The following is a 23,693-nucleotide window of genomic DNA, read 5'->3' as shown; positions in this document are numbered from 1 at the left end:
TCTCCCACAAGGGTTTTCACAATCAAATCACTTATTGAAGATGCAGCTTGAAGCCATAATTAAGTAGCATGGGATCATGGGATGTCTTCATCACTGCCAGTGATGATCTATCTGAAGTAACTCAGTCATTTATTGCTATTTCATTCTAATGAGCGAGCCACAAATGACGTTAGTTTGAGTAATTCCTGAAGATCATATAAGCCAACGACCACCCATAAAGCCACCACAGACAACATTATGAGTTAAAATCAATAGTGGGGCAGCCTGCCACTGTTCTCTTTACTAGCATGTTGATTATTGTCATAATGTTATACTCGGCAGGAAACTACAAATAAAACAGAGCGGTACATTAAATATAATTATGTATTTCTCCTGGTCTTTACATTTTTGGAAGCATAATGTAAGTAGGCAAGTGAAGAAATATATAAAACCAGTCATTTTGGGGTGTTTAAAAAGGGAAAAGGTTCCACATTAGAGTCTTAAGGCAAGCGCGTCTATGCCCTCTTCAAAGAGCTTTTAGGACCAACTCAGGAAGTTCGGTTTTTCCACTGGTGAGTCAGCATCTGCAGCAGGACAGAAAAAGAAGCCACTTTGTACAGCCACAGACAGCCCTGAACTTTATGACACAGCTTAATGCAGTTCTTTGTAGTCTTCTTGTTTCTATTTTTACCGGTCGACATGATAACGCACTGCAATAATGCCACGGTATTATCATGAAGCAACAATGCAGGCAATCTGAAAGTTGGGAGAGGTAAAAATCAAAAAGAATACACGTGAGGCTACGTTTGTGTGCAGGAGGCTGCAGTTCAAGGTGTGGTAGATCGGCCTACCTGGGAGGAAATATTCAGCTACAGTGAGGCAAACGCACCAAACACACTTTCCACACAGTTTCAAATCCTTTCTAGATTCTCAACCACTGACAGCATACATTCTGGGACAACCACGGTATAATCTGTGTCACAGACATTTCAAGTTATGTTTCATTATTGTCACACAGGACATGACTCATTGAAACGAAGAATTCATGCAGTGCCACTTTCTGGGCTCAAACTTGGCTTGCTGCCTATGAGAATGTGCCAAAATTGATTTGTTTCGAGAAGACTGCCAGCTCTACGGTCCAGGTAACTTTCAACAGTTAAAACTGGACATCTTCCCAGGATATGGCCTCCTTTTCATTACAATGCTGGGAAAACGCTCCAGTAAAAAGAGCCGAGTGCAATGCGTCAACACAGCCATTTAAGCAGCGAAACCAGTAAAGGTTAATGTCGTGTGGCGGAATGATTTCTACTTTTACCACCAACAGAAAACGCAATAAAAAAGTGCATTAATGAGGACAGGAGGTAAGAGGCAGGAGGGATCCGCGATCTATCGAGATCTATCTGACCGGGTTTACTCACTTCAGTCAATAACGTCTATTTATCTCTGTACTCATGGCCGTGTGTTTATTTGCTCTACGTTTAGTCATGTCCCCGATACTTGTTTATTTTTGTGTCTACATATCACTACTATTATGTGACAACATCATTGCAGAGGCAGAGTTAAGACTTATTGCTCTGAAAAGATTTACTGCACAGTATCCATGGCTACATCTCACTTGTCAAAAACCTGTTTAAAAGCAAAATGCCGTTTTCTCCATATTTGCACAGCAACAAACCACACTGTTAAATGTGCTCTCACCAAAGTGGCCAATAAATGTTCTCTGGTGGTTTAAACATTGACTGGATGGGCTTTCTGTGTTTGTGGGTAAATAAGTGCCTCTTTACAGCCAAAACACTTGACATGGAAAATGGTCCAGGGAGTCTGTTACAAATGAGCAGTTGTTTCAAAAGTTTAGTCCACAAACATGAACTGACCATCAGCTTCTAAGCCAGTAACTGAAATTTAACGTTTATTTTAATTTACAATTACAATATGCTAAACCCATAGACTGTATGTAAAAGATGGATATAGTCAGCGGTGCACATATTAGTTTATAAAATACATCTTAGGAGTTTGGAGTCTGATATTGTGGAGCCAGAAAACAAATGAGTTTCAATTTATCAGCTAATGCCAACTTACCTCCAAAACAAAGACCCTACATTAATACAAAGAAAACAGAGAAACCCCCAACAAGAGCAAGTGCTTTGGCGACAGTGGGAAAGAAAAACTCCCTTTTAATAGGAAGAAACCTCCAGCAGAATTACGCTCAGGAGGAAGAGCCATCTGTCACGAGCAGTTGGGGGTGAGGGGAGGAAGACAGGACAAACACTCGCAAAAACATACATTCTTAGGTGGTCTGCTAGAATATTTTAACCACACTGAAAGAAACATTTGTGTAAGTAATTAATTGAAAAATATACTAAAAACAAAGTCAAGATAGTAGTGGTGGTAGTGATAATGGTGGTGGTGGCAGTGGTGGAGAGGACAAAGGCAGTAATTGTGAGGTGCAGACAGTACAGTGCCAATGTTTCCTAATATCATTAAGCAAAAAGGTGTAAAAAATACATAAAAAGGAAAAAATAAAAGTATAAAAATTATTCACCTAATTTAAGTTCACACTACTTTCTCCCAAAATTTCTCTTTGTCACCACACGTTATGTTGGCTTTATAGTACCACATTTGTATCTGTTTCCATGGGTATATGCTACACAAACCACAACAGACCACAGCTTAATGTGGAAGATACTCGTGTGCAGGTCAAACGCTGATTGGCTGAAACAATAAAGGAAGTGACTGTGGAGTTAACAAACTGCAGAAGCGTGAAAAACCATCAAAGACAGCATGAAAAGCACAGACATGAAGAACAGTCAGAGTCATTTCAGCTCTTTGTATCTTGTAACTTGGCTCTTTTCTCTGGCTGATTGATAGACCAGCAACGGCTCCCTGGTGACAGCAGACAAATATGAAACCTCAAAAAACCATAAAACCATGAAAAAGCCATTATACTTAATTTATGGTGCTGCAAGTGCGTATTTGCCTACGAAGAGAGGTTTTCAACCAATGGAAACGTGCTGCCTCCAAATCTCAACTGCACATTGTTCGAGTGTGTCGGCCGTATGCTGATTGGTTGACAAGTTGACCGGAAAAACTGAGTTCACGGCACCAAAAATACAGACAGCAGCTCCACGGACACTTTTCGTTATTTTCAATACTCAGTTTCACTTCAGCTCTTTTTATGTTAGAACTTGGCTCAAATAAGAGTACACGTCAATGCTCCCAGAGGAGTCAAGCTAGGCTAAACACTTAGTTGAGCTGTGGTGGCGTAGGAGCAAGAGGGACACACGCATACACATTTATTTCCCATTAAAGGGGCTATGCCAGCAAGAAAGCAACAAAGAGTGGCAGTGGCCAAAAGAGTGAGCGGTGAAAATGAAATAAAAGCAAAGTTCAAAGCTCCCAGTGTAGACACAGTGTAAGCCCTCGTGTACTTATGCTAAAGGGAACTGCAGTTACTTTGAGCAAAACCTTTTATGTTATGATCATTTGAGCCATAAGATAAAAATATTGATTATAGCTGGATACAATACAAGGAGGGAGTTGGGTAGGTTTGAGTACCTGAATATATCCCTAATGAGATACAGTGAGGCAAATGAAATGTAATTTTCATCAACTGCCTTCATTGTTACAGTAGTTCAGGCTGTGGACCAGTCATGTAACAGCAACTACTCAACAGTGCCTCGTTTTCTTGTATTTAGAAGAAAGTGATCAGCAGGAAAGGACTTTAGGTTCCTTTTCTTGACTTGTAAGAGTCGGCTTTGCTGGATATCATGCACAGTTTAACCTCTGCATGCCATCTCCTGTAAAACAGTCATGCTGGCATGAAAAATATCAAGGCTGTGAGTCATACAGCTTCCTAAGATAATTGGCATAGATTACCACTTAGGGGTTTTGCTTCCCTGTGAATTTTCACTAAACCAGTGAAGCACTTCACAAAAAATGCTAAAATACAACATCGAGGCTGGCGTGCCATTCATGACACTTGGTATGACATTTTGCTTTCATGCAATTAGCCCCCCTTTTTTCAAAAAAAATAAATTCAGTACTGAATTAAACAAATGCTGCAGCGAGAGCACTGACAGGGACTAGAAAGGGAGAGCATGTTTCGACCAAACTGGCTTCTCTTCATTGGCTCCCTGTTAAATCCAACATCCTTAATCAGGAATAATCAAGCGTAATCTTATCTTAAAGAACTCATAGTAACATATCATCCCAAATGAGCACCCCTCTACTCTGGAACCAGCACCCAGTTTGGATCCAGGAGCCAGACACCCTCTCTACTTTCAAGACTGGGCTTAAAACGTTCCTTTTTGATAAAGCATAAAGTTGTGACTGCATCAGGTGACCCTGAACTCTCCCTTAGTTACACTACAATAAGCCTAGGCTGCATGAGGCTTCCCATGATGCACTCTCTATGTATTTACACAACCCTCTGCATTTAATCATTAGTTATTATTCATCTCTGGCTCTCTTCCACTCAGTGTTTTTTGTCCGCCCTTCTTTAAACCCTTCTAGAGAGTCCTTACTGTTAAACCGGGGTTTTTCCCTTCCTACTGTCAACAAGTGGATGTTCAGGTCATATTTGTATTTTTGTAGGCTCTTTCCTTACAATATAAAGCACCTTGAGGCACCTGCTGCCGTGATTTGGCACTATGTAAATAAAACTGAACTGCGGTTATCATATTACCTAGGTTTCACTGTTGTGCTGCATTAATATTATTTCTAATAAGTTAACAGAAGTTAATGCAGGTTGACGTAAATACTTGTTGTCATTTTGAGCCATGATCAATGACATCCACCACAGAGAAACCACCGCATATCATTTCCTGTTTTCAGAAAATGGGTCATTGAAGGAACACGTTATTTGCTGTTACCAGGTTGCTATTAGAACTGGGATTAATCTGTGATAGTTTATACTACATTGATTGTGTGCACTAAAGAGGGTAGGTTAGCCACTGAATAGCTCATACAGCTACTGATATCTGTCACTGTGGAGCACAATCAGGTCACATCCACCAACGGCACTGACATTGCTTATCTTCTTTTCTCGCAGGGCCAAACATCCCCTGATGTCATCAGGTGCGCCCACAGTGGCGGGCACAATACTTTAAAGCATGAAGCCCTAGAGAGTCCCACGTGCATTCACCACACGCCCCACAACCATACAAATATCTCTTCTCGACAGCTTATAATACATGCCGCTGCCATAGCAACCGAGGCCCAACAATACCAGGCTGCACGACCCTGAGCTGCGACTAGTGTTACTCTGGCTGAGGAAATTGATCTTTCAAGGGTACATTCAGCTTAGCTGCCATGCTCTCTGTAAAGGCAGACTCGGAGACTTCTGAAAAAAGCCTAGTTTTAGTTTTAGACATACATGAAAGACAATAGCAGCAAAGCAAATTTTATTGCTACCTTTATCGTCTGGCGAGCAAATAAAACTATGTACTCGTCTTAAACGCCGGTGTTGACAAGAAATTAGAGCTAAAAGCTTTAAAGTATTCATAAACAGAGGTGAAAGCTGCATCCGGGGTTGTCTGCCCTTTTAATGGCAAGCAACATGAGAGGGATGGGGCGAAAAAAATACCTGTTAATCTGAAGAAAATCTTACAGTGCTTATGGTTCAAGGGTCAAACTGGCAGACAAACTGTTCCATTACATTTTCACTACACTGAAGTCTTGTGTTGTAATTTGAGACCATGCCTCTAAAAAGGTAGTGCCCTGCCCCTCCCTTTCCATTTGAAAACCTGTTCCTCTGTTACTCGTGAGGCCTGATGATCGTGTGACACGCTCTTTGTCTGGTTTTCACTCAGAGAACCGTGACAAAGACAAAAAAACCTCCGACCAAAAATGATCAATTTATAGCAATACTCTCACTGAGAGTTAAAGATCTAGATAAACTGATTATCCCATCATATCCACCAAATATTTAAAAAAAAAAAAAAAAAAAAAGGAGGATGCAAACTATTTTGATGGAAAGACAATTTGTGCCTTTTCAGCATTCATAACCACCATTTTTTTAAAATCAATAACCCCTGAAAAAGCCAAATCAACAACTCCTGGAGCACAGCTTCCTGTCTTAGTTGGATTTGCAGTGACAACAACTGCATTGTCATCCCTCAGTAGGGCTTGTTTGTAATATAATCAGAACTTTCAAGCAACTGTGATCAATAGGGAGGGGACAGGGAGGGCACCTATACAGATATTATGGGACCAGACAAGGTGCAGTGAATACCCCAAAATGTAAAATAAAAAAAGGAATCCGTATCTTGTAATACAACATTTCAAATCAGCTCACTAACAGTACTCTAAGCCATTCATTAAAATACTGGATTTTCCTGCACTACAAAGGAGTTTGTGGGGGACACTGGTCTTAACTCACTTGCAAACATGCCAAAGGGACCTCAACAACCCCTGAGGGCAGAGGGAAACTCAAGTTGGCTAGAGAAATGCAGAGAAAGGGACAGAAAAAAAACAGAGATTTCTCTATTTAGGTGGAACCCCTTACTCTATCCCCTCATGGTATGCCCCACGATGATCTCATCCCTTTTACACAAAAGAGCTTGGAGGCTCGTTCCCCAGGGGGGGGAACCAAAGAGCCTGTCTGCGATTACGCGCATGCACAAGATTGTGTGTGTTTGTGCGCGATGCTGGACAACAGCGAGTGCTGTGTCCGTCTCGGTTACTTCAGCAGGAGCCCTGCCTTGCACATCCACTCACAGCTTGCCTGAAACAGCTGCTGAGCCACGCTGTATCACACTCTGCAGCACCAGAGCCTGCTTCAAGTGGCACTCTGTAGTTCTGGGCTTTGGATGATCTGAAGAGCAAAGTGGCCCTCTCTGCCACCTGTCATCACAGTGTGCTGTCAGTGGCTTAGGCCAGACTGAGTACAAGGTGCCAGTGAGGTGATGAAACCGCCACTTTACAAGGAGACAACCACAGGAGGGGGAGAGAAAAAAAACATGGAATGCTGCTTTTAGGGCAGATAAAGGAAAGCCGGTAGAGCTAATGTATGATTGCATTCATACGGCGTGAGCTGGAGTATGCACGCACATACATAGTTGGCTGTTAAAGTGCGGTCTAGAAATACCTCACTCTGCTCATTAATCTCAACAGCACGCTGTGATGAACCTAAAAGCCAGACTTAACAGAAGTGATCCACATCAGCCTTCAAGTAATTACGACAGTAAGGAAAGTCTTTCAGAAATGTTCCAACAAGGTCATGTGCACTTGCAAGAAATGCCTCTTACCATTCAATATTTGCTGTTCAGCGTGTGTGTGTGAGAGAGGTGGAGTCTGTGTGATAGCTCGGCATTATCAAATCCATATGCTAACAACACCTCCCTCTCTCTGTAGTGCTTGAATAAAGCCGAAGACCTGCCGTGAACGCTGCTTTTTTACACATAAATGTCTACATAAAGTTCAATTTCATGTAAGCACAGACGGCAGTTGTCAACAAGCTTCTCAGAATAGGCATCTGGTTGGCAAATCATACTGATGACAGACAGAACGGATGACGCTGCTTGTTGTTGCTGCTGCTTCAGGCTATTTGAATTTGAGCTTTTGGGCATCAGCTCTAACTTAAGTTATTAAAAAAAAACCCCAAAAAAACCCACCTCTATATTTCACAATTTTACAGGTTTTAAGCAAGGTGTGTCTCCCACTTGTAACAGATTATTACATATTTACATATTAAAAAAATGAACTGAATCCCTGCTGTTTCAGCACTATGACAAACACCCATATTGTCTGCTCCCTCCTAGTATGTTAACTCTAAATCTTGAACTCTAAGCAGTCCAACACTTTCAGAGATAGCATCAGCGCTAACGCTAAAGGCAGTCAGGAGTGACGTGGAATGAATTCTAATGAGCGGAGCAGAAAATTTTCCACTTTTCTTCCTGGATCACAGTGGGTCTCTAATTCCACTGTGTGAAGCAGGTGGGGTTGTTTTTTTCTTTTTTAAGAAAACGAGGCACTTTACTGAAACCTGTCAAAAGCAGCATTTAGACCACACATTCCCTCAAAAATATGACTATTTACAGTTAAAATCCGCTTGGGTAGATGCAAGGAGCGAAGGCAGGCTTAGCAGAAACGTCACAAGACTGCCTCCCTCCTGAAGCGTGACAAGCCGGTGGACACAGAGCATTCTTTCCACTGTAAGGAGACGGGAGAGAGAAGGCAAACTCATTGCTCGTACTAACTAGCTGGGTCTACACCGACTCAGAGGGAGAGCTACTGAAAGAAAACAACAGACATGCTGGCACACCACAGCAGAGTACAAGGGTCAGAGGAGGGAAGCAGGTTACCTGAGAGGGAAGAGGAGCGGATTACAAGTGCCTTCCTGCTGCTCTTTGGCTACAAACAACTATGTTGAGTTTGGTTTAACTTAAGAGGTGCAAACAGGCGGCTTAACAGAACGCACAGTGCTTCTTCAGGTACACATTGGCTCCAAAGAGACAAGAAACCACGATCTGTCCGCTAATTGTGTAGAAACACCTTGAGAAAAAAAAAAAAAAGTGTGACTGTAAATGAAATGGTAAGCCTGCAAAAGCGTCCTTGATTCAGATATTACAGCATTGCTGGCACTAACCTCTGAGCTCTTCATGGAGGAAAACTTTCTTTACACAAGCACAAATATTACACAGTGAATGGTTTATACAAACACTGCGAAATCTGACTTTGAAAGATTTTAAATAGTTGAAAGGCTGACCACATGTGCTTAACGCTGAATACTGAAAGGAAACAGAAACGAAAATGCCATTAAAGACACACACAAGAGTTTCTCTGCAACCTCCGAATGAGCTGAAGATACAGACAACTAAAGCTCGAATGATATTACGGTAGGCTATTTGGCGATATATCAGTATCAGCATTTGTAACGGCCAATACATGAAAATTTAAAGAGTACAGAAGATATGAGAGAAACACCCTTTAATCAAGTTATGAGTGTTGATGTTACGTAGTTTTTCCACCAGGGACTCACCAACAACAACTAGCTAATCCAATCTGAGTTGGACAGATAGTTAACTGATAATCCATGAGTTGTTTCGACAGTAAAACAAGACAGTTCATAATCAGCACTGTCACATTATCTTAGTAAGGACTCATAAATAAAGACACGCAACAACTGTTAATGAAATCTGTTTATGTTCTGTGCGTCTGGCAGAAAATGAAATATCGGCCGATGTATCAGATTTTTAAATCATCAAGTATTGGCATCGGTCTTAAAAATTCTGTATTGATCAGGATGTAGAGACACCTGGTGAAAGAGGCAAAGAAGCAGGGCTGAAAAAGACAGCAGACACAGGTGAGACAGAGTAATCCATGTCTCGGAAAATTTCAGTTCCAGCCAGCCAAACCCCACAAAACAGTACACACCAACGGCAAACAGCGAAAGAAGCTAGATGGTCAGGCTCGCAAGAACAATATTAGCTGAACCGAAGGATGAGCCGGGTCTTTTCTTTCTTGCTTTTTTATTTGCATGGATCATTTCTTCTCACAGACTGCATTTAACAAAACATCGATACAGGACGGTATCGCGATATTTTGCATAGCGATATTGTATCGATACAGGGACACCAAAAATAGGCACTTTATTGATATTTGAAAATAAATATATAAATAATAATTATACGAAAACACTCTACTAAGAAAACGGTTCATCTCTTGCACCGCCCTACTGACATAACATTAGCCATGTGTACTTACAATAAGTTGGCTAAACTGAAAACTGGACACTTAACATAGTACATAACTGCCAGCTTGATCCCATTTGACTGCAGGCTGATTATGTCTTATGACAGCATTTATAGTAGGTTTTAGTGACAGTGTTGGTGTGCTTGACAATCTCATTTTGCAACAAAAAAGAATCACTGAAGTGAGATAACTTTATCTGCTTAGATAAAACAGATTGGAAAAACAACAACAACAACAACTTTGAGGACATAACTTACAGTTGAAATAAAAGATGATAAATTGTATTACGTGTTTTTAGCTTATCACAAAATGTTAAAAATCAAGCTATCATCAGATCATGAGTGAAATATTGTGATAATGTATTGTGGGGGTCTGGTGATTCCCACTACTTAACAGGAAATGTTAGTGTATTCTGCCTACTTTTTGTTTTTCATATTTATGTATTGCTATAACAGGAAAACTAAAAAGAAAATGTTAGCTAACTGAGTTTATTTAAAAAAAAACAACAACTAGGGTTCTAAGTCGTTAGTCTGTCTTCAAAAGGTGAGCATGCCATGCTGGGTGGTATAATTTGATGGAAGGAGTTAAAGCAAGCAGGGGTGGTTAACACTGTCAAAACAATGTGACTCAAACAAGTTGAACTTTCATTTATAGAACGAATCATTCATTGACATGAAAGTGTCAGTTGATGTTGGGACTCCTGGAAAATTATTAATAATTTTCCAATAAGCTCTTCAAACTCTGAGAAAACTGACAGTGAAAGTGTGGGTGATAAATCAACCTGAAAGTGTCAACTCAAGTGGAGGCTGAAGGGGGGATAAAGGTAGCTCCACCGTGCTATTTGCCGGGTGAGGTAGAGTGAACACAACTGTGAATGAAAGAATGAAGCAGATCACACGGGTACGCTCTAACGTATCTCAACATATCACTCTCCCACTGAATAAATACTGCCTGTTGCTGCTGCTCCTTTGAGCCAATCCACCTCCTTCCCCCCAGTCACCTGACAGAGCCTTTGGAAGGCCACAAAGTGCAAGTTCAATGTACACAAAGCCACCGCGCAGCCATGACCCACTTTATACCTGCAGTATTGTAGAGGTTATAGTGGGAGGAAACGTTTGCTCCACTCCTCTTTCCCAGCGCCTGTCAGGGCAAGCCAAGGTCAAGGAAGAGGGTTTATTTTATTTTGTTTCCACGTGGCAACGGCTCAGTGGATTCTGCCAGAGCAATTTCCATGTTTTTCACACTCCGCGTGCCTCGATTATCCTGTCATTACACAGCATTCCTGCAGCCAGCTCAGTTGGTAAAACACCTAATTGAAATTATGAATACTTTGAGCACAACAGAAGAGGAAGTGCCAAGCTTAGCTCTGCTGGAACTTGTACCATCGGAGCAGAAATATCACATGCCAGTCATGATTCACCACAGCTGTGATGGGAGCACGGAGCAGAGGGAGCACTCTGCTAACCTCAGGGGTTAGACTGCTGCTGACTGGCAAGCAGTCAAGTGCTGAGGCATAGATATGTGAGCACCTTGGCGCTGCATAGTGCCACATCATACACGGCTAGGAAAAGGATGAAAAGCAAACTCACAAAGAAGTCAGACCAGTTGATCCTCTACACGAACACGGCGCTGACTGCATGACAAGAAGGTCCTGCTAAAATTGAGCTTTAAACCCCAACACACATTTTGATCCCACGCAGGAAGTTGGGTTTGTTTCTGGGAGCAGACACCTGCAAGGGTAGACAGACTCCAGGAGAGCTGAGTCTGATTATCTGGCGACAGGGAGGGCCCGGGGAGGAGAGGCGAGCAGGAGCAGCAAGAGGAGGCGGCGGAGGAGAGGGGTGTTATGTTCCCAACTGTTGCATCCCAACCTTAAGTAGGTCAACTTTGATGCAGGAAATACACCTCGTCGTGGGTATAACAAAAGAAATTTCCTCCCATGATCACCCCGAGCGCTCATACGTGGCTCTCTCTCTCTCTTTCCGTGGTTGGATAACACGCTGAAAGTGCAGCAGCGCAACACCAGGAAAATGCATTTACAGCGGCTGAGCGCACTCACACACAGCGAAAGTTAACCTAATGCACTTCATCCACTCCCTCTCATTTCCACAACATGCCGCGATCCCTAACGGTTATCTCCACGGAACAAAACACGAGTACTTACCAGCTGTTTACACCGCAGTGAGAAACAGAGACAATGTTGACATGTAGGCAACTTGCTTGTTTTACCTCCTCGAAGTACCCCGCAGACTTATTTGTGCAAAGCAAAAACAAAAAAACTGGTCAAACCAGAACGGCAAGTTAAAAAGAAGGGTGAAAACGCCACTCGGAAATACTCCTTTGTACTTTGCTAGTTACTTCTTCGCCACACTTTCATCTGAAGTTGTCGGCGGAGGCAGGCGCCATGTTTGTGTCTGGGCTGATAGAGTTAGAGCTTTCCTCTGAACCTCTCGCTCTCTCTCGCTCTCTCTCTCTCAGACTGGAACCGCCCAGAGAAAAGGAAACGCTGCTAACAAACCACCGCTGCAACTGACAGCGCGAGCAAGCGCGCTCGCGAACAAGGAGCCGCTTCTGGTGAATCCTTTCAAAGTAAAAGACTTTGAAATGATTTTCAACTTTTTGATGCAATTCACGCTGCATGTGTGTATTTTATATAAGTTAATATTCTGTCAATTGGGGGGGGGGGACATAAGGTGGAGGGCAAAGAATCCAACCGGCCCCCTGGAAGACTTTGGAAAATGTGATAGATTTTGAACTGCTAGCTGCATTGTCGTGGGTTTTGCAGCTTTTCTTATCGATAAAGACTCCACCTTATTTGCCACTGATATCGCATTAACGTAGTTATGTAATAGATCAACAATTGAATAACAGAAAAGCTCCAGTTTTTCTACTAGCTACAACAGAAATTTCTGTTTTTTATTATGATAGGTCCACATTAAAAACAACCCGTTTGTTAAACCTGTAAATTAACAAAAACATTGTTTTTATAAATACATGACTGTCTGGGCAGTTAAATTTTACTCATTTATCATGTAAAGAAACTGAGATGTACTGTTACTGGACTTCTTTTATAACATTATGACATCTCAGGGATCAAATGTTTAGGTAAATGTCTTTACACTGACTGAAAGGGCAGTTTAAGATCCACTTAAGATCAAAGTAGGCCCACAATATAAAGTGAGTCTGAAATTCCAGCTATATAGTCCAACCAGCTTCACTTCTATAAAATTCCAGATGCAGCCGAAATATATTGTCATGCAACACTAATATGTAAATCAATATATACAAATGGGAGGATCTAGGTGTTTGTATGGTTTCACCTCACTTGTCCCTTCGGTGCAAAACAAGTCTGAGTAATGACCCACCCATATCTTTTTAAAGAATTTTTTAAATCCCAGATTATAGTTTGTCTCTAAATTGTTTTCATTTCATTAAATTAAACAAATCCATCTGGGGGAAAAAGAAAAAGTTTCATTCCTCTAGTAATTTCGATCCAGTTACCAGTCTTAAGCTTCCCACTGCAAACAGCACATCTGGATGGGAGGGGACTAAATGCCCATATTTCTATATAGACTTCCCCACTTTATAGAAGGGGAGAAAAAAACTTAGTGGGAAATGAAGGCAAATTCGTTTCATTCAGGATTTCATGTATTTTACACAGCACCACTCAAGTCAAATGTTTGTGCCCATACGCTGAACTTTTTATTGTGAAGGAGTAACACGCCGACTTCCCTTTTCTCGGTTTTACCAGTGCTTTGCTTCACGTTTAATTTGACGCCCCCATCTTAAATTGCTGCAAGTCACACCTATTAAAAAAAAAAAGACAAAACAAAAACGAAGAAAAACAAAACACTAGTAGCTTCATATCAATTCATTTTATACCTTCCATGCATCACAATTAACAGGAAAAACTTAAACATCACTAAAACAAGGAATTCTTCGAGTGATTATTGGAGAAGTAACACTTTGAGAGAATTCTTTATTTCCATCATGTTAGAAACTGAGCCAGTGGTGCAGTGTAAATTGCTGGGAGGCATAATACACTCTAGTCAAAAATCTCGATTTACAGACAGACACAACAAACAAACAAAAAAATATATACATGCTCATATTTGTTACTTAAAAAAAACAAAAAAACAAAAAAAACCCAAAACAGGAGGCTGAAGACTGGACACTTGGACACTTCCTAACACTTCATGTCATCCATTGGGGAGAATGTGATCAGCTCGGGAAGCCTGTACTCCTGCTTCTTTAGAGGTGAAGGGGTCTTCAGTGCATCTAGATCGAGTGAAAAAATCGTATCTGTGGCTTCCTTTGATGATGCTGGCTCCTCCGACCAGTCTCTGTCCAAACCAGAAACCGTGTAATCTGACAGAAGGCACTCGGGCGTCCTCGTGCCCTCCATCAAAAAGCCGTCATTTCTTGCTTCATGCTGATGGCAGTTTAACGGTGGCTGCTTCACTTCGAGCTTCAGTAAGGGAATCAGTTGCTCGTCATCGTCTTCGCTTTTCATCTCTTCGTCATCGAGGCTGAGCAGACTGTCGCACCCTGGAATTTCTGGCAGAGTTTCTTGGTCGAGGCTGAAGTGGACCACACTGCTGCCTGTGCCACCTGGGCTGTCGTGGGCCTCTGTGATGAAGGTGTCCCATGCAAGAATGGACTTGGGCAAGGCCCCCTGCTGGCAGACTGGAGGGCTGCTGTGGCTCCTGACAGCCGATGGGACAGTCTGGGTGGTCGTGTCGGAACCTGGGGACTCTGAGCTTGGCGACCCATCGTGGTGCTCACTGACCGGGGTGAGCTGCTCTATTATGCTGTCATTAAACTCAGCAGGAGGCTGATTTTTTTTCACTTTGTCTTCCTCGACTGCCTTACGCCAGGAGCTTTTGACATCCATAACTTTGGGAAGAAATAGCCAGGACAAAAGCCATTTTATTAGGTAAAGGAACACATTAAGGGAAGCTTTTGAATGTCAGGTCCTATATTTTAGCACTTACTCAAGCTTTCAGGGGTACGTGGCAGCTGCTTACGAGCAGAGAAGGGATCTCTTTGAAGACTGCTGAGAAGAGCCTCCAGCTCCAAACCTTTAACCCTGCCCTCTGAAGGAGCGGCTGTAGTTACAGCATCTGCAAACTAACACCACGTGCACACAAATGTCAACAATGAATCAGAAAATCTTGTTTTCAACAATCGCTATGCCCCTTTTTAGACGTATGAACCCTCATGAAATTCTCAGTTATACAGCATTTACTACAGATTTCAGTAGTTTAGTTGACAATCTTTAAAATACCTGATCAGCAAGGTTGTCATATTCCATGTTTAATATCTGAGTCTTTGTCCTCAAGGGAGTCACCTTCCAATCAGTATGGGTCATCTTCCTCACACTCACCTGATGCACAAACATTGATTTTATGTATTCATTTATTTAAACATTAGTGGAACAAGTGTACCATTGTTTCAAGAACAGAATTCAGTAAATATGAAACTAACTTTGAAAACAGAGAAAATGTGAAATATGACACTTGCCTGAGGTGATGATCGTGGTGCAGCTCCTTGAGGAGGAGGAGGAGATGGGGGCGTGTCAAAAAGCCAGTCCAGAGAGGTATTCGCTCGTGTCATTTCAGTCTTGACAACAGGACTTTCGGGCCTCTCGACTGTCACCGGTAAAGTGCTGTTTAGATAAGAAAGTGCTTAATTATTCCAAACACATTTGCGCATCACATCTTTTGATATAAAAGTAATCAATTTGTGGTATAGGTAGGTACTTCACTACATGCTCCAGGTTAACAAGGTTAAGCTCATTCACGTCATGCTGTTCTATCATCATATTTATACAGAAATAAAGTGTCTGCTCCGTATCTGTCCGTGGCGATTTCTCTCAATTCGCCGCGGTCATCAGAGAGCAGGGATGTTCTAGGGAGGACTGGTGACAGGCAGAGCACTGCTCAGGACTGCCCAGGTATCTGCCTCCCAGCAGAAAGCAAAAGGAATAATGCTGTCATGAAGTTCAAATATCCCTGATAATATTACCTTTTAAGGTTGGAAAAATTTATCTTGACGTCATCCTGTGATCCTCTCTCCAAGTGCTTCTCCTCTGAGGGGGGAAAACAAATAAATGCTAATTAAAAACAAAATTTAAACGTTACACCTTCATAAAAACTTTATTATAATCCGATTCCGCTCACCAAGAAGTTTAGCAGGGTACTGGGAGAACACACTGCTTTTATAACTCGCTTCAGCCGCCGGCTCAAAAGACAGTGGAGCCATTGGTGAGAGGAAGCCAAGAGCCTGAGGAGGAAGTGGGCGGGCACATAAGCTCCAAGCAACATTAACAATAGAATGTCTTCGTGTCATTTTTCACAGTACAATAACTTAATTTAAAATAAGTGCCTGTGTGGTGTGATGCATGTATATATAAAAATAAAAAAACAAAAAAAAATCAAGCAACCACTCACAGGATCTTCATTCAGAAAAGAGACTAGGGGTGTTTCTTTCAGAGTGTCCATCCACTTCTTGTCCCACTCTGCCTCCAAATCCTGAATGGCACTCCTGACTTCAGGGATTTTTTCCTTAGAAATCTTCTGCCTGGGAGTTGAGATTAAAGGACACATTTGTAGTTATTAAAAGAAGAAATGTTAACAGTTATTACCACAAATCTATTAACGCAGCATTTTCCAAACGACAAGCATCCAGAAACTTGGATTTACAGATAATGCGGGTGCAACAGGAGGAATAGTGGAAATATCAGGTTGAATATGGAGCTGCCAGGAAGGAGAAAAATGGGAAGATTGGTGTCGTGAAGGAGGACATGCAGAGGGTTGGTGTGACAGAAGAAGATGCTAGGGATAGGGTGACATGGAGGTAGATGACCCCCTATGACGACCCCTAAAGGGAACAGCAGGAGGAAGAAGAACAAAGGGTAAATCAGCTCATGTAGAAGTGTGCACTATCAAGCGAGTACAGCTTAATGGGTACCTGATGAGGTGGAGGTCCTGCAGCGTACGGGCCATCTGGCGAGACATCTCCTGCAGGTTGAGCTGGGGCACAGGGGCGTGAGAGACCCGACAACGTTCCTCCTTTAAGAGCTGCGCCGCGTGGGTCATCAGCTCCATCACACAGAGGAGGTTCAGCTGGTTGGCTTCATACACATTCCCAGAACTTAACTGGATTTAAAATAAAAAATAAATGTAAAAAAATTATATAAATAAAAGTATACATGAAACACAAATCTACCAATATTAGCCCTGAAAGATGTTCCACATCTTCTGTAGCTGCTGTCTCGAGTGTTTCGAGACAGTAGCTTTGTGTGCGCTCACGAAATGCCTAATCATCATCAATCATAAGGGACAAATACAGTGTATAGTTTTAGTTAAGGGAAAAAGAAAAAGCACAGACAAGATTTCAAAGAAGTTTCCCTGTTGTATTTAAGCAATAACCAGAGTCCATCCATCTCTTCTCACTCACCTGATGTGGGAGCTGTTCAATTCTCTCCAGCAGACAGCGGGGAATTTTAAGAACTTGATCAGTCCCATCAAGGGTGTATTGATCTACGTCTCCTTTCAGGACACTCTCCACAGCACTTTGCTCCTCTTTGATGGCCGACAACATTCCATCAATGGCCGACCACAGGGAGCGCACCTTAGGATAACAGAGAACATCTGTGAGCACTTAGAAAAACAGACACCTCGGCACACGAGTCTCTACTCATCTGAAAATAACATGAATGCATTTAGAAAACAGACTGTCACATCACAGTTGCTCCTTAAATAAATAGTACAAAGACTCTCCAGCGTTTTGAAAAGTTAACATTACGTACTTTTTTGAGCTTCTCAGCTGTAGAAGTTCCTTTCTCCTGAGTGCAATCATTGCTGTAGCGCCTGAAAGGACACAGCTCCATTACTTCAATGGGTCTTAAATTAAATCTGGCATATTGAGAGAGAAATTATACATACTTAAGCAGCTCATCATACTTGACACCTTCTGCTTTGATGTCCCTCATAGACTTCACCAAAAGTCTTCACAAGAGAGAAACAAAAAGAGACTTAAAACAACTTTAAAGTAGCAGAAGCTAACTTCCATTTCTACATTCAAACCTTCAGCATAACAAAGCTGTAGTCACAGCGGATACATTGCTATATCAGAGCTCAGGAAGCAGAGTTGAAACACATCATTTGAAGTGATGTACTGTGCCTCCATTCACAGGTTACTGAGACACTCGGCGGAAGTGAGCCTGTCGTTTACAAAATATCTTTCACACAGAAGGGAAGTGAAGCACAAACAAATACATAGCATCAGCCATAAATTTATACCCACATAAGAATAGAGGAAGCAAGTAAAATAATAGAAATAACACAATGAACAAAGACTAAAAGTAAAATGCTGTGTCTTACAGGTTTGTCTGTGAAGGTTCTCAGTCTTACAGGTCATGGTAATCTAAGGAGCTTGGAAAGAAAAGCGTCTGGACTTCTTTAAGGTTCTTGAAGACTTCTCATCCCAGAAGCTTCTTCTGTTCTAAGAGCACCTGAGAGTCACAGTGTCCCTAAGAGGGTTGTTGATGCCAGTATTGATCATCTGCCTAATCATATGAGCAAAGGTGTGAAAACGGGTGTGGGTCACAATCAGCCAAAGTTTCGGGTTTCCCATTGTGAGACCTTGCCCCACCCCATCATGTGATTTACTGAGATCAAATGACCCAGGATGTGAGTGGGCGTTAAGGCATCCGAGAAGAGATCCCAAAACTGGATTATAGATGGCAGACAATTGGTGTCGTAAGCCACCACCTCTGTTCAAAGATGGTCGTTTACAATGGGGATAGATCGCTTCTTTCACTCCTCTTTCAATCCACTCACTGTGTTTATTTTTTGCTTTGTTACTCTCCAACATTTGTTCTTAGAGCTGAAGAAGCTCCAAGAAGCTTCTTCAGCGAAAGGTGCAACGTCTTCAAGAAACTTTAAGAAATCCAGTTGCTTTTCTTTCCAAGCTCGTTAGGTTTGGAAATTAGTGTGGGAAAAATGTCAGCTGTATTTTAGTACTGCAGTGAATAGAATAAGGAAATGACAAAACATCCTTGGATAGAGCAGTGAAACGGAGTACTAAGATTTATTTGACTTTACTAGTTTAGTACAATTTGCAATTTAATACTAATTTAAATAATTTAAAGTGACAGGAAGTTTATTTTCTGTACATTTATATCATTATACTAAGTAAACATTTATTACATTTTTCTTGATACCTTGTACTTCTCTAACATCTTCTGTTCTGCTTCAACAAAGCCTGATACAGGAATCCTCACACCACAATACCTGAATTTATTTGTTAGGCATTTACTTAGTAAGCACTTTATTGTATTTCACAGCAAGTTTTAGTAATTGAACTGTTTAACTTGTTACTATTTTAACTGTACTCTTGTAAGGAAGAGGACTCCCTTACTGCATTTATTTATATTGTATTGTCTGTATAGCACTTTAGAGCACACCTTTCACTTTATTAAAAGCACCTTATCAAGCACTTTATGTAGCATTGCACTTTAAGCATGGATTTGCACACAAGAAGTTTAAATATTTATTGACTATTTATTGGGAATTTTAAAATCAGTTGGTGGCCTTGTTTCAGATCCTGCACAGCTGCTCCTCATCAAGGAATGTGGTGGTTGTCTGTCAGGAGAGAAGAATGGTGATTGAGATTGTGATTAAGGTTTACCAATAAGGAAAACTAAGGCAAATGTGTGTGTGAAATCTAGGGATAAAAGTGGTGCAAATAAGTGTTTGTAAGTTAATGATTACTCACCTTTCTTGCCTGTGTCCTCTTCAAGGTGTTTGGGCAAATGTTTCCCCGGGGGTCCAGACACCATTTAAAGGTTCCGGGAGAGACCATGGGTAAAGAGTGTGGTGAATCTTTTTGTGCTTGGGTTTCTGGGTTTTTATAATATTGGGTTTTGGTGTAACATTAAAGTGTGAAGTATTTATTAATATGTAAATGTGAAAATGTATTTATGTATTTATTTATTCTTATTGATATATTGTATACTGTGGTGGAAGGTTGGGATTTAAGAATTTACCTGAGAGTGGAATAATGGTTAAGTCTGTGACAGCTGAACATATTTAAGGCTGCCAGTTGTCATTAGGGGATTTTTGTGCTGTGAAGAAGCTCGACAAGTTAATTGTTTTAAGGAGAGCCATATAGCAAATAAATACTTTGTTCCACTACACTTGCCTTGGTCTGTCTCACTGTGTTTCCAGCCGCTAAGGGCTGCCCTGTTACAACTCTGTTCTGAGCAATTATTACCTGATGTAGTCATTTTGTTCTGTCTTATTGTGTTTACCATTATGTTAAAGGTTATATTTTAGGTCTTCCACGACCCCTTTCACTTCAATACCCACCGGGGCATAAAAATGGCAGCATGTATATTTTTTGGCATTTGAAAAACAAACCCATAGACTTGAATAAATTAAGTCACACATTTTTTTCCTTTCTTAATTATATACACAAGTCCTGATTATTTTATTTTGGTAAAAAGCTAAAACTTCTTAGTTTGGTGACATTTCAAAAAATATATATACTTTACAACTCTGTAAAGCTGCTTAAACCAAAAGTGCACTTACTGGGCCCGTCTCTGGTATTCATGGAGAAAACGATCCTGTTCCACTGCAGTTTTCAAAAATCTGGCACGGACCAGATTGAACCTCTTAATTGCCAAGTTCGACGTCGAAGCCGGCATTGCCGCCGCCTCAGGTACCCAGCTGCCATCTGACAATAATAATGTTCAAGATCACGTCATCATTTGGTTGGCATCTTTGCAAGCCAGGTCCATGGCAGATGAGATTAATAGGAGAACAGAAGTCATGTTTAATTCTGTCACTTTAAACTTTAGGGATTGTAGATTTGAGAGGCTACACAAGACCTACCTGTAGCAAAGGTCTTCATTTCCTGCAGCATGACATGCTTGGCCAAATGAAGCATCAAGCTGACAAACTTGGGGCCTCCAGGCGAGAGAAACAATGATGCCACCACTCTGGATCCAGTATTTGCAGTTTCTTCCTGCACATCGTCAAAAAAAAAACAAAAAAACAGATGGCTGTCAGCGACCTAAATACAAACTGTTTTTGCTAATAAAAAGGTTTCATTATAGATTACTATACGACCCACAAAATTAATCAAATTGTAATCTTGAACAAAACTTTGGCTTTTCAAGAAATTCCCCATTAGAAATTTTCAAAATGCATGTTCTGTCAATAGAACGCAAAGCAAATCAAGCGCTCCCAGAATTAGCATCCAATGATGTGTCTGCAAGTAGGGCTGGGCGATATATCGAGTTTTTTAAAAAATATCGATATATTTTCATACGAGATATAAGATGTGACAATATCGTTTATATCGATATAGTCTATGTTACGTTATAATTATACTTGTGGAGCCGCAGGTTTGCCTCTCTTTCGTCCACTTTTGTCTCTACGCAACGTTACTCGGCCTCGCCTCTCCTGCACTGAACACAACTCCCCCTCCCCCATAGCTTCACCTGCAGGCAATGACAAGATGAAAGCGGAAAATCTCCGTTAGCGAGTTACCGTGCGTGGGGCTGGATGGCGTCAACGTGTTAGCGAGCTAACCACGCTAACGACATGCAGCCCAGAGGGGCTGCACGGCCTAAAATCCTTTCATTTTCTCATAAATCGACAGTGCGCCTTATGTATGAATTCTGGTTGTGCTTACTGACCGCGAACCGATTTTATGTGGTACACAGCGCTCAGCAATCTGTCAAAAAATGTTTTAATATGACTTTGCTAAGCTACGGAGCTGCACCGCTTGATGGATTGTCGGAGAATTACAGCTACAGAGGAGGAGCCTCGCGGAGTGATACGTACTGTGTGTGTATAAGGACCACAAATGGCACCTGTTCAGAGACGTGGAGCAGCTGTGAAATCTGTCTCTTTGTTATTATGCTCAGCGTCTTTTAGTTTACATTTTGACTGCACAATTGTGAGCTTTTTGTTATGCACAAAAACAACATTATTTTCTTTTATTTATGGACCATGATTATTTAATATATGCTGATAATTTATTTTTGAGTAATATCTACGCTGTATGTAAATAAAAGTGCCCGTGTGACATCTGGGACACAGTGTGACTAAGAACTCTCTTTTTGTTCTTAACTTATGGCTTTAAAAAGAAAAATCGAGATATATATCTTATATCGCCATCCAGCTAAAAAATATCGAGATATGAATTTTGGGTCATATCGCCCAGCCCTATCTGCAAGTGCCAATTGCAACTGTTCTCGCACAGCACAGTGTGAAGTTTGTGGACTTCACAATGCTAATGTGAATCTTCAACATCAATAAAAGCGACCCTATCCCGCACATCTGCGTATCCATACAGCACACACAGAGTCTGTAAACACCAAGGCAACTCCATTTGGCCAAAAATAGGTGTCTAGCAAACATAGTGAGTAATGAAAGCTTCAAGAAAATGGGTCAACATACTAATCAAATGATATATTATTCACACACACACAGTCATTTTTCTCAAGTGAAAATACCTGTGCTTACTCTAAAATCAGGGGGGAATAAGAGAGGGATCTCATAGCTCTTTACTTTGAGTTTTATTCCCATCCATCATGCAGGAACAATGAATGAAATAAAACACTGTACTTTGCTTCAAGGAGATGCACTTGAATAAACGCCTTATTCGTCTGCAACGATTAACATAAATGTAGCACAATGCAAATCTTAAAGAAGTGCCCTGTCTGTTTAATTCAGTCTTAAACTTTCGTACAATTTCTTTTATTCTTTTGATTCTCACCATGATTTCTCGCAGCCAAGCGCAGGTAACTTTGCGGAACTCGGCGTCTGCTTTTGGGTTTAAAACAGGCCAGCAGTGCCTGAAAACCCAAGGATAAATGAGAAGAGATTAAAAACAAATACTGGCGAAGACAATGAATCATCTATCTGAGCATACAAGACTGGTTATAATTGTCTTTACCTATATGCCTCATGAAACCGTGTCCGGTTGAGTTTCTCCAGCAGGAAATGGGTCACTATGTAAAAAGCATCTTTGTTGGGTTTGTCAAACATGTTCCTGTGGGACATAAAACTAAACTTAGCAGGAAACGCTTACGCTCCAGGGAGAGTGAATGGCAACGTACATTCAAGGCAAAGTTAAAGTAGCGACATTTCGCACAGTAAGAAATAGCTAGTATTATTCATAAAGACATGAAAAGCAAACTCACGGCCCCATGATGATGTGTTTAGCATTAATATTGGTTTTGCCAGCGATTGACGACACTGCAACGTCCGGTTGAAATCCCAGCCCAAGAAGAGAGAACCACAAATACTGTCCATTCTTCTTCTGCAATAGTGCCGGATTGGCCATTATTCAGAGGAGTAAGAAGCACCGTGATTGTGTCCGGAGGCGAATTCAAAGCTCCAGACTGGCAAACAGAAAACCGCTAGTCCGCTAGCCTCCCTGCTAGCAACGACGTTTACTCTTCGCTAACTTACGCCAACAAGGCCCATTCACAATAACAAACACTGCCAGGAAACAGTTACATTATAAGAGAGGCTACCGCTGACGTTAAATCCACGTTGACGTTTGTTAATATACATTTCACACATTTCATAGTCCACTGAGAACTGGAAAACAAAAAAAGGTAACGCAAGGACACAAACCGCCAATTTTTCTAAAGATTACCCGGATGTTTTAAATTACTTCCGGTTAGCGAAGGTAGCGACGCACGGGATTCCCATTGGAAATTTAAAAAAACAAAAAAAACTCACTATTTTAACGTGCTTCTTCTTATTGTATTTTTCACTATAAGTAACTATATTTTTTGCAGTTTTTGTCGAAGGTAAATTTGACATATAAAGGCGTAGCCCTGACAGATACAAAGTTTTATTGGACTTTGGCCAGAGCAGCTGTACTATGCTCTAAAAATTTCCTAAGCTATTACTGGTTTAGATTTCACTGGGAAGACAGTGTTTCTAGAAAACCACGTGTGATATTACCAGCTAAGTCTTCCACCTAAAAAG

At 41.2% G+C, this 23,693-nt stretch overlaps 2 protein-coding genes across 3 annotated transcripts in view; both read right to left on the bottom strand.

The window, feature by feature from the left end:
- Nucleotides 1-12,188, bottom strand: part of LOC308411250 (DENN domain-containing protein 4C-like) — a 38,839-nt gene extending 26,651 nt beyond the window's left edge. For both annotated transcript variants that reach the window (XM_080905118.1, XM_080905119.1), the window contains exon 1: nt 11,837-12,188. The gene's annotated coding sequence lies outside the window, so the exon portion shown is untranslated. The remainder of the gene's footprint in view (nt 1-11,836) is intronic.
- A 1,344-nt stretch (nt 12,189-13,532) lies between these two features.
- haus6 (HAUS augmin-like complex, subunit 6) lies at nt 13,533-23,370 on the bottom strand. The gene is made up of 16 exons (XM_080894409.1): nt 22,895-23,370; nt 22,648-22,743; nt 22,468-22,546; nt 20,574-20,706; nt 20,271-20,415; nt 17,622-17,684; nt 17,486-17,546; nt 17,134-17,307; nt 16,645-16,832; nt 16,125-16,254; nt 15,855-15,957; nt 15,700-15,763; nt 15,196-15,340; nt 14,960-15,058; nt 14,667-14,802; nt 13,533-14,568 (listed from the first exon to the last, which is right to left on the bottom strand). Exons 1-16 carry the CDS (start codon nt 23,035-23,037, stop codon nt 13,859-13,861), a joined length of 2,469 nt encoding a protein of 822 aa, XP_080750535.1. The 5' UTR covers nt 23,038-23,370; the 3' UTR covers nt 13,533-13,858.
- Between the last annotated feature and the right edge of the window lie 323 nt (nt 23,371-23,693).

This window comes from Rhamphochromis sp. 'chilingali', assembly GCF_963969265.1.
Source record: "Rhamphochromis sp. 'chilingali' genome assembly, chromosome: 1".
NCBI lineage: Eukaryota > Metazoa > Chordata > Actinopteri > Cichliformes > Cichlidae > Rhamphochromis > Rhamphochromis sp. 'chilingali'.
Note: the sequence above shows the minus strand (reverse complement) of the source record. Positions and strands in the feature narration are given on the sequence as shown.